The sequence below is a fragment of the Gadus chalcogrammus genome, chromosome 10 (genome assembly GCF_026213295.1).
Source record: "Gadus chalcogrammus isolate NIFS_2021 chromosome 10, NIFS_Gcha_1.0, whole genome shotgun sequence".
Classification (NCBI taxonomy): domain Eukaryota; kingdom Metazoa; phylum Chordata; class Actinopteri; order Gadiformes; family Gadidae; genus Gadus; species Gadus chalcogrammus.
The window spans coordinates 16,076,074-16,091,211 of NC_079421.1; the positions used below are offsets into that span (position 1 = coordinate 16,076,074).

Genomic DNA, 15,138 nt, shown 5'->3' on the forward strand with positions numbered 1-15,138 from the left:
TGCCAATACATATCAATATATAACTCCCTACATCCAAAGGGGCTGAGTTATATCCCCAATGTCTACTGCCTTGTATGCATCCTACAGCAAGATGTCTAAATTGCCTGTTCCTGAATGATGTGATGATGTATTTTAATTCCCTTATATTTTGGGGATAAAAGCATCTGGCAAATAACAAAACAGTTTTTATAAATCTCTCATCCGCACACACATAAAAAGTTATCCCCATATGGACGCATTGTTTATTACACATTAGCAGTAACAGGGTCTGACAGAGGCACTGAACAATGTGTGGTAAAAGGGTATTAAACAGTGATGAGGGGGGGGGGGATTTGTGCAACTATCAGAGTTCATGTGTAACAAACATGCACATACACAAAAATATATATATATTTTTAATGTAGCCATACTCAACAGACCTCATCTATTTAAGGGAGCAACACACGATTGTCATCTGGAATTATTACACCCATTTCCAGGTTCGCTGTGTAACAGCTGCTCGGTCATTCAGGCAGTGTGACGATCAGAGAAAGGGAATAATGTGGGAATACTGCAATCCAATCAGCTGAGTCTCTCTAGTGTCGGGAGAATACTGCTGTGGAATAAGCCAGTGTGTCCGGTGCTCTCCTGTGTCACCAGGAGCCGTCCGTCCGGTCTGGGCCTGTGGACCAGCACACGCTCTCCTTGTAACAGACTGAGCTCAGAGTCTTCCTGGGCTAAATAGGTGGTGCTCACTCTGTGCCTGGTGGGAAACAGAGAGGCAAATGGAAAAACGTTAAGAGAAAAGCCGCAGTCAGGCCAAATTCAGTGACTACCGCGAGTGCCAAAAGAGTGAATGCTTAGAAAGACAAAATAATAAATATGTCGTCAAAGGACCATTATGCTCAAGTTGTGTTCCAGAAAATGAATCACCTGGTGGGACTGAACTGAGCGGATGCGGCTGATTGCATGGGCTGTTTCTGGGGGTTGGAGTTCAGGTCAGAGATCTGGCTCGCCTCCAGTCCTTTCCTAAGGACGGGGGCCTTCCCTTCTTTGAGAATGATTCCTGGTCCATCTCTTCCCAGGGTGAGTGATGGGGCCCACACCTCCAGCGAAGGAGGCCCCGTCGAACCTGAAGAAGGAATCTGATTTCCAGAGGACCAAGAGGAGGTTCTCCGCCTTATAAGAGGGGATTCTTCCTCTGTGAGAAACCGTACTGATTTCATTGGCTGGCGTGAGGAAGGTGGCGGGAGGGGGGGGGGTATTATAAGGTTATTGTAAGAGAGCGATTATTTAAGACGTTTCATACATAAACCAAATTATGAATTCAGTACTTTAACTTTCATGGGAAATAACAAGGAGCAAAAAAATATTAGTGTACCTTTTCCGTGTGGTTTTTCTGCGAGTCGGGTCGAACTAGGATGGAGTGAGGGCCATTTGGAAGTTGTCTGTCTTGCTTGAAGGCAGCGTCGTAAGAAACGGCAAAGTCTCTGCTGTTCAGGATGTCGGCAGCAGATGGCGCTGTTGCTTCAGACATCCAGCCCTGAGCTTTGCCAGGAGCAGACAGGAAGCTACTGTGTTTTTTCCTTTGCAGGACAGGGGAGTGGCTAGACACTTGGACCTGTTTTAAGTTCTGTAAGTGGGATTGGACATTTGAACTCGAAACATGGGTTGTGTAATGGTTGCCCCGATGAGGAGTTCCTGAAAGAACAACATGAAAAATAAATAAGCAAGGGATTCTTTGAAAAAAATGTAACCCAACACCATATCAAATACCAGAGCGGGTCTTAGCGGTAAGATGTGAGAGATTGTTGTCCGCCCAATCACCTCCGTGTGAATTAAAAGCCCGCCTCACAGTGTCCCAACCTTGGGAGACCCCAGACAGCCTTCCAGCGGCAGCAGCCGCATTGGATTGCATCGTGTGCGGCCCCCCGTTGAGGACAGATGGGCCCTGTCCCATAGAGTACCCTGTTCCATCTGCGTTGACCCGGTCCAAGGCGAGGACCACAGCAGGGTTCTTGGGAGCTGCGGGTCTCTTTCCCGCCGTGAATGTGTTATAGGATGCTGCTGCTGGCGCTGCTTTGGTCTCCGTCAGCTTCGCGGATGTCCTGTCATGTCCAAGACAACAAAACAAGAATTCAGTCTTAACATATGGGAAGGACCGGCAGATCTTGTGGTGCTACATGAACTCCACAAAAGACATCAATATACCGTTGTTGTTTAATCATTTAGCAGATGGGTTTTATCTTAAGTGACTTGCAGAGAGTTCAGATGCAGGACACTTGCAGGAGTGTTGCTTTAAAAAGGTTGACTGCAGACATGACGGTTGGAATTTAAAAAAAAAACAGCTTGGAGTGAAGGCTCCTATAAATAACTTTAGTGTTACTGTTGAATTGTGGAAAGATACAGTAACTGTATAGTGGGGTTACTTAGCTAAACTACATTCACCTGATGCTGACCAGGAGCATAGAAGATATGTCTCCCTTCGAGCTCATTTGCTCTTTAGGCTCTCAGCAGGAGCTTTATTTCAAATATATTTTTTTTTTCACATTTGGCATGCTTTGGTTTGTTATTACTTTCAACACCCCACACGTCTTTGTCATCTACCCTTTATCAGACTGAATTAATTATCATACACGCCTCTGGTTATCTAGATTAACAAATGAATGCTTTACTTTATGGTACCCGTGATTCCGTTTGGCTTTTGTTACAACCCAGAGCCGTGGCGGCGACAGAACACTATCCTGTCTTTGAATAAACCCCCAGCCTCCCCCCATTTTGTTTTACACCGTTCAAAATGTAAATGGTATTCAACTCCCACACTGAAGGCCGGCCGGGTTCGCGGGGGGCCACTCACCTGAGCACCGGAGTGACATAGTTGGCGGGCAGGATGCCAACTTTGCTGGTCCTCAGGGACAAGCCGCGCAGCCAGCCCTCGTTGAAGCGGCCGTACACCCCCACCATCTCCCCCTTCCTGAGCTCCAGCTCCTCAGGCCGTCTGGGCTTGTAGGAGTACAGCACTGCACACCTGCGTGGTCCAACAGACGGAGCTCATCAGCATATTGTCTTCCCACAAGGGCTTCAGCCGTCATCGCAGCCTACGGTGTCAAACAGGCGTCTCGTAGAAAACGGGGCTATGGAATATCGGAGCTGCCGTCATCTCGGTTGGTTATTCGAAGGGCTTGTTACAAAAGATGATTGTTGGTCATGAGGATGTTTTTGTTATGGATGTATTCAAAGATATTTGGTGGTTCAAAATAAAGACAGCCGTAATTATTCAAGGCTTGATACCAAGAAAGGATTGTTCTTCACAAGAATGTTTTACCATTGTGTTATCCAAAAGCCGACATTCGGGGGCTTCTAAACAAAACTACAATCTTCTATTGGTGGGGTTACTGGGCTCAACCGCAGCCTCACTAGACGATCACTGGTCATATATTTCCCTCAGTGACTGGCCGTGCTGTTTCCCATGTTGTTCTTTGAGGCTGTGTGAGCCTCCTGGAAGCACATTCTGGCATCACAGTGTGACGCATTAGCGCCGCTATCATTACTCACACGCTGATGGAGAGCTGCTGGGTGGAGGCGTTCTTGACCTCCGCAGAAGAGCTGGCCACCTGGGGGCTGACCAGCGCCATGGTGAGGGTGGGTGGGGTCGTGCTGTTCATCTTCTTCTCGCCCTGAAGAGCGCGCAGCAGTGAGTGAGTCAACATGGTTTCCATCGTGAAATAATAAGGGAGGGAAAGCAGAGATGATGGTGTCACAATGGAATTTGAGCTGAATAAAAGTGACTTCCCGGTTTGAAGGCGAAATTAAAGAAGGTAGGGGATGGGCATCAGTCATATTGTGTGCTTGGGAGTGTGAGCTTGTGTATTCCGAGGTTTGATGTGGAATCCCGCTTATTGTGAATACATCCGACTCAGAGACAGAAATACTTTGGTGATCCGCGTGGGAAAAAAAGGGCTGGTTTAAAAAGTGTTATCAAGTGTCAAAGAAACACAGAGGGATTAGATGCAAACACATGCCTGAATACAGTGTCAGCCACTGAGTCAGACAACAAGAATGTTGTTTTCCCAAGACTATGAACCAGGGGTTAGGTAAGTAAGAGGCGCATTGGGCCAATTCTTTTTCCAAGCCTTTACGAACATATATTAAGATTTATGTAAAATTAACATTTGTATTTACATATGTTCGGAGGGTGAACAAATAAATAAATTAGTTTAATACATTTTTGGCAGCCACGATTTGCGCAATGGCTATGATCTGCACACAGGCTGACCACTTAACCTTTGGATAACCCCCTCCCCCACATAAAAATGACGTGAATATGACTTGATATGATCAATAAAACCCTTTTGGTCCACCCTTACAGAGCAGAGAGTGGATGAATCACAGGCAGTCCTCAGATCAGCATGCTGGGAGTCGGAGCTCAGACAGCCAAGACCTGAGCTCTCAGACACATCACTCGGGTGTGGTTCAGAGTCGCGTAGGAATTATGTACCATTATCGCAACAATAATTACACTTCATCCCTGTGCGCTCGTAAATACAGCCTGAGAATACAGATTTGAATCTTTATACTTCCCCACAAGTTAATGGTTCAACCACTCAGTTACTAACTTACTAACTAATGAATGAACAACAATTTTTTTATGGAAACCAGGCAACTAACTAACTAAATAATACGCTGCAGTGATGTGTAAAATAAGGTTGAAATATTTGTGAGAGGGAACTTGCATTCCGGGTGCCTTGTATAAATCTGGTGCAGTATGCTATCCAACAACTGCTTCAATTATAAATCCTCTGGGACAGGCCGCCACACATTATATCTATGCTCCATCCATAGGAAAACGAGAGGGAGGGAATTGAGCAGTGACGATATAACTACCACCACAGTCTGCCGAGGGTTCGGTCCACAGTGGAGCCCTAAGAGGCATGACGTGTAAGTGAACAAACTCAGCCCACGTTGTCCTGGGTTGAATGCAGCCTCCTACCTCCCGGGGACACGTAGCACCGCGAAGGGGGGATGAATGAGCCTTATTGAGTGCATCTTTTGTGCGCTATCCACAGAAAGTGCTATCTTAGATCGAGCTCTTGCTGGGAGCTTGCTGTGGACGGGGGGGCGCGAGACAGTCGAGTTGCCCTGACACCATAACCTAGAGCGGTGCGAGGGAGGAAGGCTGGCTCGCCCCTCAGAGAGTCAGATGAGAGGGAAGGTGGAAGAATGTAAAGGATCTCATGACGTGCAGCATATACGATTATACAATACAACTTTATTTGTCAGTTTGGGCTGAAATTCTTCTTCCCTGTTTTTATAAGCACCTTTTTTCAATAATGTTATAATCAAGGATCAAGATAATAGTAATGAACAACGCTTAGAATTGGTTTACAGCTGACACCTGAATTTCCATCCAGGGATTAATAAAGGTTTATCTTATCGTAAACACCGACTTCGTGTTGCATAAGCTTTTGATCCCTTATTTGGCCCGTTGATGGACAACATGCTAGTTGTCAATCTAGGATGTTACTTATCACTTTGTCAACGTAACCATGCTAGTATAATCGCAGTATGGCTCTTCTCATCCAGCGATGATGGGAAGCCACTTAGCATTGTTGCGAGGCAGCAGAGGTGAATGCTAATGGGAGACGTTTCTCCAAATAGCGCGCACACACACTCAAAGGATCAACTAATTGGTAGACTGGGTTCAGCGTTAGGGACGCTAGACCTCCTGTCGTCTCCTTTTAAGTGAAAATGCGTGTGGCTTGTCTGCTATTATTGGCCCAGTGAAGTGAAAGAGGGAGTTCTACCTGCACTGGTGAGAGAAACCAGCTCAAAAGGCCACACACACACACACACACACACACACACACACACACACACACACAAAGAGAGTGAGAGTGAGAGGGAGATGTGTTATATAACTTACTCTGCCAATGACTCATCATCCTCAACATGAGAAAGAGCGAGAGAGAAACAAAGACAGAGAGAGAGAGAGAGAGAGAGAGAGAGAGAGAGAGAGAGAGAGAGAGAGAGAGAGAGAGAGAGAGAGAGAGAGAGAGAGAGAGAGAGAGAGAGAGAGAGAGAGAGAGAGAGAGAGAGAGAGAGAGAGAGAGAGAGAGAGAGAGAGAGAGAGAGAGAGAGAGAGAGAGAGAGAGAGAGAGAGAGAGAGAGAGAGAGAGAAGCATAGAGAGCATCCATGCTTCCCAGCATGTCATCTGGTCACTTTCACCTTTTGTTTCTGATTTAGGTCTTTTGACATAGTTTTTTTCAACGCATTCCACCTTGTTTTTTCTGTCTTGATTCCAAGTGTTACATCATTCATGTAATCATATTCCCGGTCTTTTCCTTTTTACCCATCTGCCACATCCCACAACTCCTTTAGGATCTGATTCCAAACAAATAAATAAGTTTTGACACTTGGCAAGCAACTTTGTACATTACTGAACTTTGCAAAGGCAGTACCGTGAGAAATGTACTCTTATCTGGCTCGCTTGCTAGCCATTAAGCAAGGTTAAAAATACTCCATTCGGGCATGACGTTGTGAAATGTGAAATCAAAGGCTAGTCGTTTTGCCACAGCTTATCAAGGCTGAAGTAGTTTGTCTAAAGATTTGTCGTCTCTCCAACTGGTTACAGTAAAGACAGCCAAACAAACCACATATCCTCCATTTATTCTTGCAATATAACTACTTAACTATCTGTGAAAAGATAACAACCGAGTACAGAGAAGGGCTTACTTGGATGTAAAACAGATCCTAACTGCCCCCAATTATCAATGTTTGCAGCTTCAAATATTTGTGTAAAAAACAACTTCTTTGTTTACGCGTTAGCAAGCATGCAAGCCGCCCAGAACATACCGAAAAATATGCTCTCAACATCTCCCTGCTATCCTGAATCGTCCTGTAAAAAGTGTGGGAGCAATAGCAGGCCATCCCATGAGACCTTCCATGTCTTCCAATAAATTAATTAAAAAGAAACACGTGTTCTCCCATACCACTAAGTCATCAGGGTGCTGTTGACCATGCTCCCCTCCCACCAATCGAACCCCAGGCCTTCCCCTGATGCTTACATTCTATGGCTGCTTCCCCCCTCACTCCCTCATTCCATCCTTACCCTGGGTCCACCCATCCCTTCCTGACGTTGTCTTTGGTGTACTTTCAGCGAGTCAATTCGTGGCGACTGCATCGCCTCGGTTGACCGCTTCCAAAGCCGAGTGTTTTTACTAAATGACTTCATTATCCCGTCTCCCCTTCCGCCTCGCCTCACACAACAACAGTCTCTAACGACTCAAGTAAAGATGATTCGTTATCACCCGGCAGGATGCAACAAAGAAAACCTGCTGCGATTTTAGAACAACATCAAACTCAAAGAGGTTATGAAAAGGGCAACAATAAATCACAGCTTTCAAATGAAAAAACACCCGACAGCCATGTCGGGTCTAGGCCCCGCCCCCCTGTGACTCACCTGGGCCAGGTGCCTGTGGGACGTGTCAGAGCGCCGCTTCACGTGCAGGGCGGTTCCCTTTGAAGACGGCACCGCGGGCCCCTGGGTGTTGGGGCCGGCGGCAGCGGCGGCGGATTGGTGCGGCACGACGTCACCCTGATAGCCTACGAGGTTGCGGGTGCTGGTGGACTGCCGCCGGGTGCTCTGGTAAAGGGTGCCGCTGATGCTGGGCGGTTTCCCTCTGCTAGCCAGGGGCAGAGCGATGACGTTCTGGGTCTTCGGTGCCGGCGCCTGGAGGGCCCCGAACTGGGCGGTCCGGTTGGGTGACGGGGGGTCGGCGGGTCCCTTGTTGTTGTTGTTGCCTGCGTTCCAGGTTCGATAGAGGAGTTCCGCTGTGTCACTCCCTTTCCGGCTCCTTCCTTCCAGCAGTTTGGCGGCCACCGAGTTCGGCTGGAATCAAATCACATTTTGAAATATCAATAATAAAGAACACATAAAAAAACAAAAGCAGAAATCCTTCGGAAAAAAAAAGGAAAAGGGTTCCCACTTTGCGGTAATTCCCAGCCACTAAGTGGCAAGTCTCTCTTAACACCCTTACTTTTCTCTGACTCACCCCCTACTCCTACAACTTGTTGGCAGGAGAAACAAGCGGGAGAGATGAATACCAGCCAATGAGCGCTGCCGGCTGAACCGGTGGTGTTAGCAGAGGAGCGGCAGGCAGACGGAATTATAGTGCCGCACAGCCAGGCTTTCCAGCCAAAGCAGCCAGCCAGGGAGGCAGTCAGGCAGAGCAAGGTTAATGCCCCTCCACTCTCTACAGTGATGCGTTGGTATACCACCCAGGCAGAGGGAGCATTACTGTGTCTTCACGCTTGGCTGCACGGCACAAGCGGGAGAACAAGAAGGGGAGAGAGAGAGAGAGAGAGAGAGAGAGAGAGAGAGAGAGAGAGAGAGAGAGAGAGAGAGAGAGAGAGAGAGAGAGAGAGAGAGAGAGAGAGAGAGAGAGAGAGAGAGAGAGAGAGAGAGAGAGAGAGAGAGAGAGAGAGAGAGAGAGAGAGAGAGAGAGAGAGAGAGAGAGAGAGAGAGAGAGAGAGAGAGAGAATAAAGTGAATGGAGGAGGATGACGAAAGGGAAAAGTGCATAGGTCGGGGAAGATGAAGAGCAGTGCTGAGGGCGCTCGGAGAGAGAGGACACAGATGAGCAACAAGAAGTGGAGGGCTAGGTGAGCGGTAATAAGTAAGGGGAACAACAGTAAGCTAACCGACGCACTGCAACGGTAATACAGCTGAGAGAGACACAATTCTGGGAAGAAAATAAATTGAATATTAAAGACAATTTCAGAAAGAGGCACAAAAGTAATTAAATGACAGAGCTCAATAAGCAGGTTGAATAAACCTGACGTTGTCGTGCGAGTGCCAGACTAATGGGAGCCTTTACAGCACACAGAAAGATAAGCTCTTCCCCTCTGCAGTTTATACTTTAGGTGTGACATTTCCGGACCATTCAACGAATACCAGGAAAAATTAATGTTGTGCCCACGAATGACCCTGGTTGAGCACTTCCTTTACTAGTGTCAACAGGATTATAGATCAGCTGGCTGTCATCCCAGAGAGGCCCAGGCAACGAGGAATGAAAGGGAGGGAGGAAAGCGAGATAAACTGAAACAAAGAGAGAGAGAGAAAGACAGAAAGAAATAGAGGAAGAAAGTAAGGACCGGAAGTCAGAAAGGACAGAAAGAAATCACAAAACAAACTCCCAAGCACTGAAACCACTTACCTCTACAAACTGAAGAGGCAGAATTCCAACCTTGTCTCCTAGCCTAGCCTCGATCCAATGGTCATCCACTCTTCTGATAACGGTAAGAATGTCCGCCTGCAAATCACAATGTGACAAGAGAGAGATTGAGGGAGGTATATTTACAGAGAAACGGAAAAGGGAAAGGAATGACTCAGGGGCTAAACAGCAGACAGACGCAAGTTGCCGGGAACTGAGTACGCGAGATACTATAGATAGAGACGTTGACCAGCACTACTCCAAGAATCAACTAACATCCACTACCGTTGTGTCAGTGGGACCCGGTCCTTGCTTTGACTAGACAATCTATAAAAACCCATTTAACCATCTGCCTTCACTTTGTTGTTGTTTTCTAGACGGGAGAGAAAAAAAACAAAAATAACACGGTAATGGAGGGTCTCCAAGCACTGTGCCCCTTACGTAACTCCCTCCCTGTTCATGGGAAGTAAGAAGTGCTGCAGAGGCCCCAGCCTCGGCAGTGCCTCTGGCTCTACAAGTTTCTAGTGTTACTGAAAACCTTTCAGACTGCGGCCAGAACAAAAGACACAAAGCCACCGCCTTTATCGTCCAGTAGAACGATAGCAAAGAGGATCCATCCATATGTTAACGCTATGATGACAATGTTACCATAATATACATGATGGCGATCTGCAAACTGCTCATTGGGGAGGTTCAGTGATTGAAAGAAAGCCAAACTCACTGAAACCTAGAAATGATTTATGGGGAAACATGAGTTTCAGGTCTAAAGGGATAAGAGAATACAGTGAGAGAATGTGTTGCGTCTCTGGATTTATTTCCCTGCTGGGGTTGAGACCGTTTTTACTTGTCCATACATTGAACGCATTGACATATGGGCCTGTGAAGCCATGGAGGCTATTGCAGTAATAAAGGGCTAGAACAAAAAAGCAATAATAATAAAAAAGAGATAGCATTGATACAGCGCATCTCAAAACTTCATTGACCACTCAAAGTGCAATCCAATTCACACACACACACACACGCGCGCGCACGCACGCACGCAAACCGGCTTCAACCATGCAAAGAAACAGTCACAGCTCGTTCTGTACGGAACGAGGAGAGCCCGAGAATCAAACTAGCATAACGCCTTCGGTTGCCAGACAACCTTGCCTGCCTCGTAAGCTCCTACTGCCTGCCTGCCACCCATACAAATGATCTCAACCCGGTCCGACCCTGCCTTTACCGGGTGACTCATCCAGGGTTTCAGGGTTTGAGGCGCCGGGACCAACCTTGGCAAAGCCCAGACAGTACTTCCAGTCTTCCAGGTCCATCTCTCTGGGGTTGAAGTCCTGCAGGGCCCGACAGAGGGCCGGCACTTCGAGCTTCCCGGCCGCACCCTGCTTCTGGTGGGCCGCACCCTGGAGCCAGGCACCAGCGGGGGATGACCTCCCGCCGGCCGGAAGCCCCTCTCCGTAGTTCCGGTTCTCGTCCGCCTTGGGTCTCATGGAGCCAGTGTAGGCGGGGTTGGGCAGCACCAGCTCTCCCAAAGAGTCCTTTTGGTACAAGGCTCTTGTAGAAACCTGTGGAGGAGCAGAGGAGTTGTGTGTGTAGGGTTTTGTTTAGCTATCTCAGGACAAGCTTATAAGCTCAATTACAACAACGTTGTAAAAAACCCAGCGAGCTGCTTATGGATGGGGGTGAAGTGAATCGTAATGTTCTGCACTGGTAGGGTCAACAAGGTTCAGCGCGCCCTTTTGGGGGAACATTAAACTTATACCTTGACCTCGTTCTGCAGTGACAAAGTGGAGTCAGGTAGTTCAGAAAAGGACATTTGTTAACAGAGTGGAGGGGTGTACGATAATAAGGCGAAATAGGACACATCAGAAACAGTACACTACTAAATAAGTGAATGCCAAGTCTCTCAAAAGCCCACACAACCCACACATCTAAAATATATTCTGTGACATTGAAAGATGTCATCTCGTGTCCAATAGTTTGTACAATTATAATGTTTATATAATATAGCCCTATTATAAGATGACACATTTGCAAACAGTCAAGCCAATTACAAAGCCTCCAAAACATAAATTACAGGGTCCGCTAGGACACAATGGCAGTGCTACAAAACATGTTCTAGCAAAACATATGTTGGCTGATTACGATGGAGAATAATCATTATTTGTAGGTGGGCTGTGGGATGGTTCTACACTTGCACATGAGTGCACAGCTGCATCACTGTTCTTTAGAAATAATGCATTTATACGAGTACTGTATGAGTGTACCTACGCTTAAGGTTTTACTAAAACACAAATGTGACAGCATGACACAGATACTCGACCAACATTATTAATAGTGTGTATTTGTTTACAAAGATCCCTCTCAGCAATATGACCCGTTTCTGAGGAGCAGTCCGGGTCAAGCTCCCCATGCACCGCTGCGTGCGTTCAGTGTCCCCCTCACCTCTTTATGCCTCTGCTGCTCTTTGCTTCGGTTTTCGCCCGTCTCCTGCTGACTCTCCCGGACCCCTGGGTTCTCTCTGGACAAGGGCACCATATAGCGGGGAGAATGTCCGCTCCTGTCGGGCCCCATGGGGTCCGGGGGGCCTCCGACTAGCCGTACTAGCAGGAGGTGGGCCGGGAGCTCATCCACGGTCCGAGCCAGGGTAGGGGTGAGGCACTCTGGACAGTACAACGGTGAGGAGGAGGATGCTCTCTTCTGGAGGCAGGCTTTACAAAAGGTGTGCTGGCAGGGTAGGATCTTAGCCGAAGCATCGAGCTGCTTGAAGCATAGAGGGCATTCCAGCAAGCCTAACAGAGCAAGCTCTTCCATCGAAAAGGCGGGTTTGGTGAGGAAATCGACTCTGAGACGGTTGCAAGACTGTAATCCACCATACTGTAGATAGGAAAATAGACAAAGATTCTAATTAAAGTGTTAAAATGTTAAACACATCAAAACACAATACTCAATAATACGAAAATGCTAAGCTTACCTAGCCTTGTTTACAGTATCACGTCAGACTGATAAGCCAGTGAGAGGAGTGGCACACTTTTAAACACTTTAAACACACACATGAGTAATAATGTGTTGATGATGATGATAATGATGATGATGGTACATTATACTACAGTTGCGATAACAGAAATGAAATGAGCCGTGGTTCATCGGTCATATTGCATGCTTGTATACAAGGTTTACAATAACACCTGTGTGTTGCTCGCGGGGGCTACAGGTGTCACGTCAGCTCACCTGGCCACACAGGTGCCGTACGTAGTCTTTACAAGAAGTTTAAAGCAGATCACATATTCCTCTTCAGTCGAAACCCGATCAGTTTAGAGAAAAACGATCAGGAATGCGGGCAGCAAAAAAAATCCAGAGCCAAAGTGCTATTCCATAAAGTCGGATTCAGAAATGCGCAACACTTTTCACCGGCGGGTTCTCTCGCTGTGACGCAGATGACGTCTCACGCACGGGACGGAATACGGCGGTTCCACGAGATAGGCGACGGCTGGCGAGAGCACGGTCTGAGAGGGCTTGCGTCCAGGGTGAATGACGACGTTATTACTTTAAATAAGGGCTCCGGGGCTCCGTACCGTGTCAACATAGCTCCCTCACAGCTGCTCATGGGGGATAAGTTACAGTATTACAGTTGCACTGTCACATTTACCTTACTTCAGGCATTTGTGACGTCATGAATCCACGGTTGAAATCGGGAAACAAGATTTGTTCTGAACCTTAATACTGAACTGCATATAATTAGGCAATCTGAGATTATGCATTTCATTTATGCGCTGGTTCAAAAAAGTAAGTATCCACTATTTGTTGCAAAAATAAAAAATGCCATCTCACTGTCCTTATTTTCTAAGTGCGCTCTGAGAATAGCCCTTTAATAATTTGTGCTATAAAAAGTCATCCGAGAGCTTTAACAAATGTCCATGTACTTTGGTCTCCCTCTGCTGGTGTGGATCAAGAAGTCGGCTTTGGTGAATATTTCTAGTCTTGATTTAGAGGAAAGTAGGCTAAAACAAGTAGCAGGCCTCGCTTTAGTACAAATCAAGAGTAATTGTACTAGAAGTAGTAACCTTGTGGCATCAGTAGTAGTCTCGTATAGGTCTAATAAATAAACTTAGCCTTTATAAAAGCAAGTCTTGGTTAGTTGCTGAGTCAGAATCCTGTTTGCTATTTATTTATGTGGCACATAATTAATGTCTGTTCACTCATTTGATAAATTGGATACACATCCCCCACCATCTTCCAACCCAAAATGCCCCTTCTTACATCTGAAGAATGAATTATTCAGCCATACTGGCTATGTAGAGAAAGTTCAGGACATCCATTGAATTTTTTAAACAGATATTAATCTTTCATTTGGTCTTCCACGTCAGCATAACTTGGGGAATTCTTGAATATATGACTTTTACAGGATGGTGTGTAGAGGCCATGACTTATTCATGTGTTCATATCAATGTGGTCAGGCTACAGCAGAACCTTTCCTTTCCACCTCTCACAAGTTACCAGCGGGATCACTTGTAGCCCATACGACAAACAAGATTATCCTTAGGCTCTGCGCATTTGGTGTATTTTGTCCGACATGTGATGTGATTAAAAATCGTGTTTCCTTGGAAAAACACTGAACCAAGTACTGCAGCAACAAACAAAAAAGGCAGCACAAGTAACTGGCCTTGCTTTCATTGTTCGATTCAGCATTCCCCTATGGACCCACTGTGTGGGGAAGACGCTGTATGTGCACTACAAAGAGCCTATAGGGCTTGTACACCCAAATGCATCATGGGATTTTTTTGTTAGCGATACTCCGCCCCTTTGAGCATACTCAAGAGAGTTGTAGTACTATAAAATCTTAAATAGCCATAAATATACTGTAACCTACGCTAATTAAAACTTTGTTTGGCCACATCTTGCATAATAAATCCTGTGGCACTTTCTGTGTTCTTTCATAATGATGCATAATTTTCCAATGAATGACAATGAAAATTACCTAAAAAAAACACAACTGCACATTCCATTGCTTCCAAAATGAAGGTGGTCAATGGAAGTTATGTTGCAATGTCCAAGGCCCATGCAGACTGGGTTGTGCCCATTATCGGCCACTGCTTCTGATTAAAAGTCAATGCAGAAATGACGACTAGCATCATCACTAAGCAGAGACAACCAGACCGGACACCTTAAAGGCCGCCTTTTTGTCTGTAATGGGCTGGGCTTCCAGATTTGATGGCTCTGATAGTCTCTCGGAAATGAAAGGAGGGGATATGTCCCCGCGGGAGAACTCTGAGCTCGGCGCTGTCTCTTAGAATATCTCTGCTTGTCGCAAGTTGCTGTTTGAGGGGGAGTGCCTTCCTCTCAGGCCTCAATGTTTTATTTAAAAGGGTAGAATGCTGTCTCGCTCTTATAGTGCAGCCAACTCATTGATCGTGATTGTTTGCATAACTCTCTCTCATCTTATCTTTCCTTGTAATCGGTCTTTGCAGGACCTCTTCACACGTATCTAAACAATGTGCACGTGTAGGCCTGTGTGTAGACCCTGATGTCAGAATCCATTAACCATAAATCAAGGAGCTCTTCTTATTTCCTCACCGGCTTCTGATCAGAGCATCCAGTCTGCTTAGCAAAACGACATGTGCAGTTATTTACAGTTTACAGTTTTAACTTGGCAATCGTAAACAGGGGTTTCCTTGCTATGTTTATAGTGCTACATGGAGACAGTATTTGTTGAGAACAATATCAATGTTACTTTCCCTGCCGTGTAAACATTGACACCCATCAGATCTGGTTCAACCTGCTCAACCTGCAAAACCACAACGATCCTGCCGATTGTGACGGGGTGTTACTGAAACCCAGGGCATTTGCAGTCATGAATAAGCACTTCTTCTGTTTGCATATTCTAATTGGGTCTGCAGGAATGTTTTGGCATGTATAAACTGCATTTGTGCTGCCGTTATGTGTATGTGCATGT

General features: G+C 46.3%; 1 protein-coding gene across 1 annotated transcript; it reads right to left on the reverse strand.

The window, feature by feature from the left end:
- Positions 1 to 207: 207 nt before the first annotated feature.
- Positions 208 to 12,900, reverse strand: sh3rf2 (SH3 domain containing ring finger 2). Its single transcript, XM_056600047.1, has 11 exons — positions 12,417 to 12,900; positions 11,631 to 12,062; positions 10,460 to 10,750; positions 9,195 to 9,290; positions 7,440 to 7,868; positions 3,535 to 3,656; positions 2,837 to 3,007; positions 1,807 to 2,087; positions 1,361 to 1,680; positions 913 to 1,208; positions 208 to 742 (listed from the first exon to the last, which is right to left on the reverse strand). The coding sequence occupies exons 2-11, from the start codon at positions 11,997 to 11,999 to the stop codon at positions 562 to 564; spliced, it is 2,556 nt and encodes an 851-aa protein (XP_056456022.1). The 5' UTR covers positions 12,000 to 12,062; positions 12,417 to 12,900; the 3' UTR covers positions 208 to 561.
- Between the last annotated feature and the right edge of the window lie 2,238 nt (positions 12,901 to 15,138).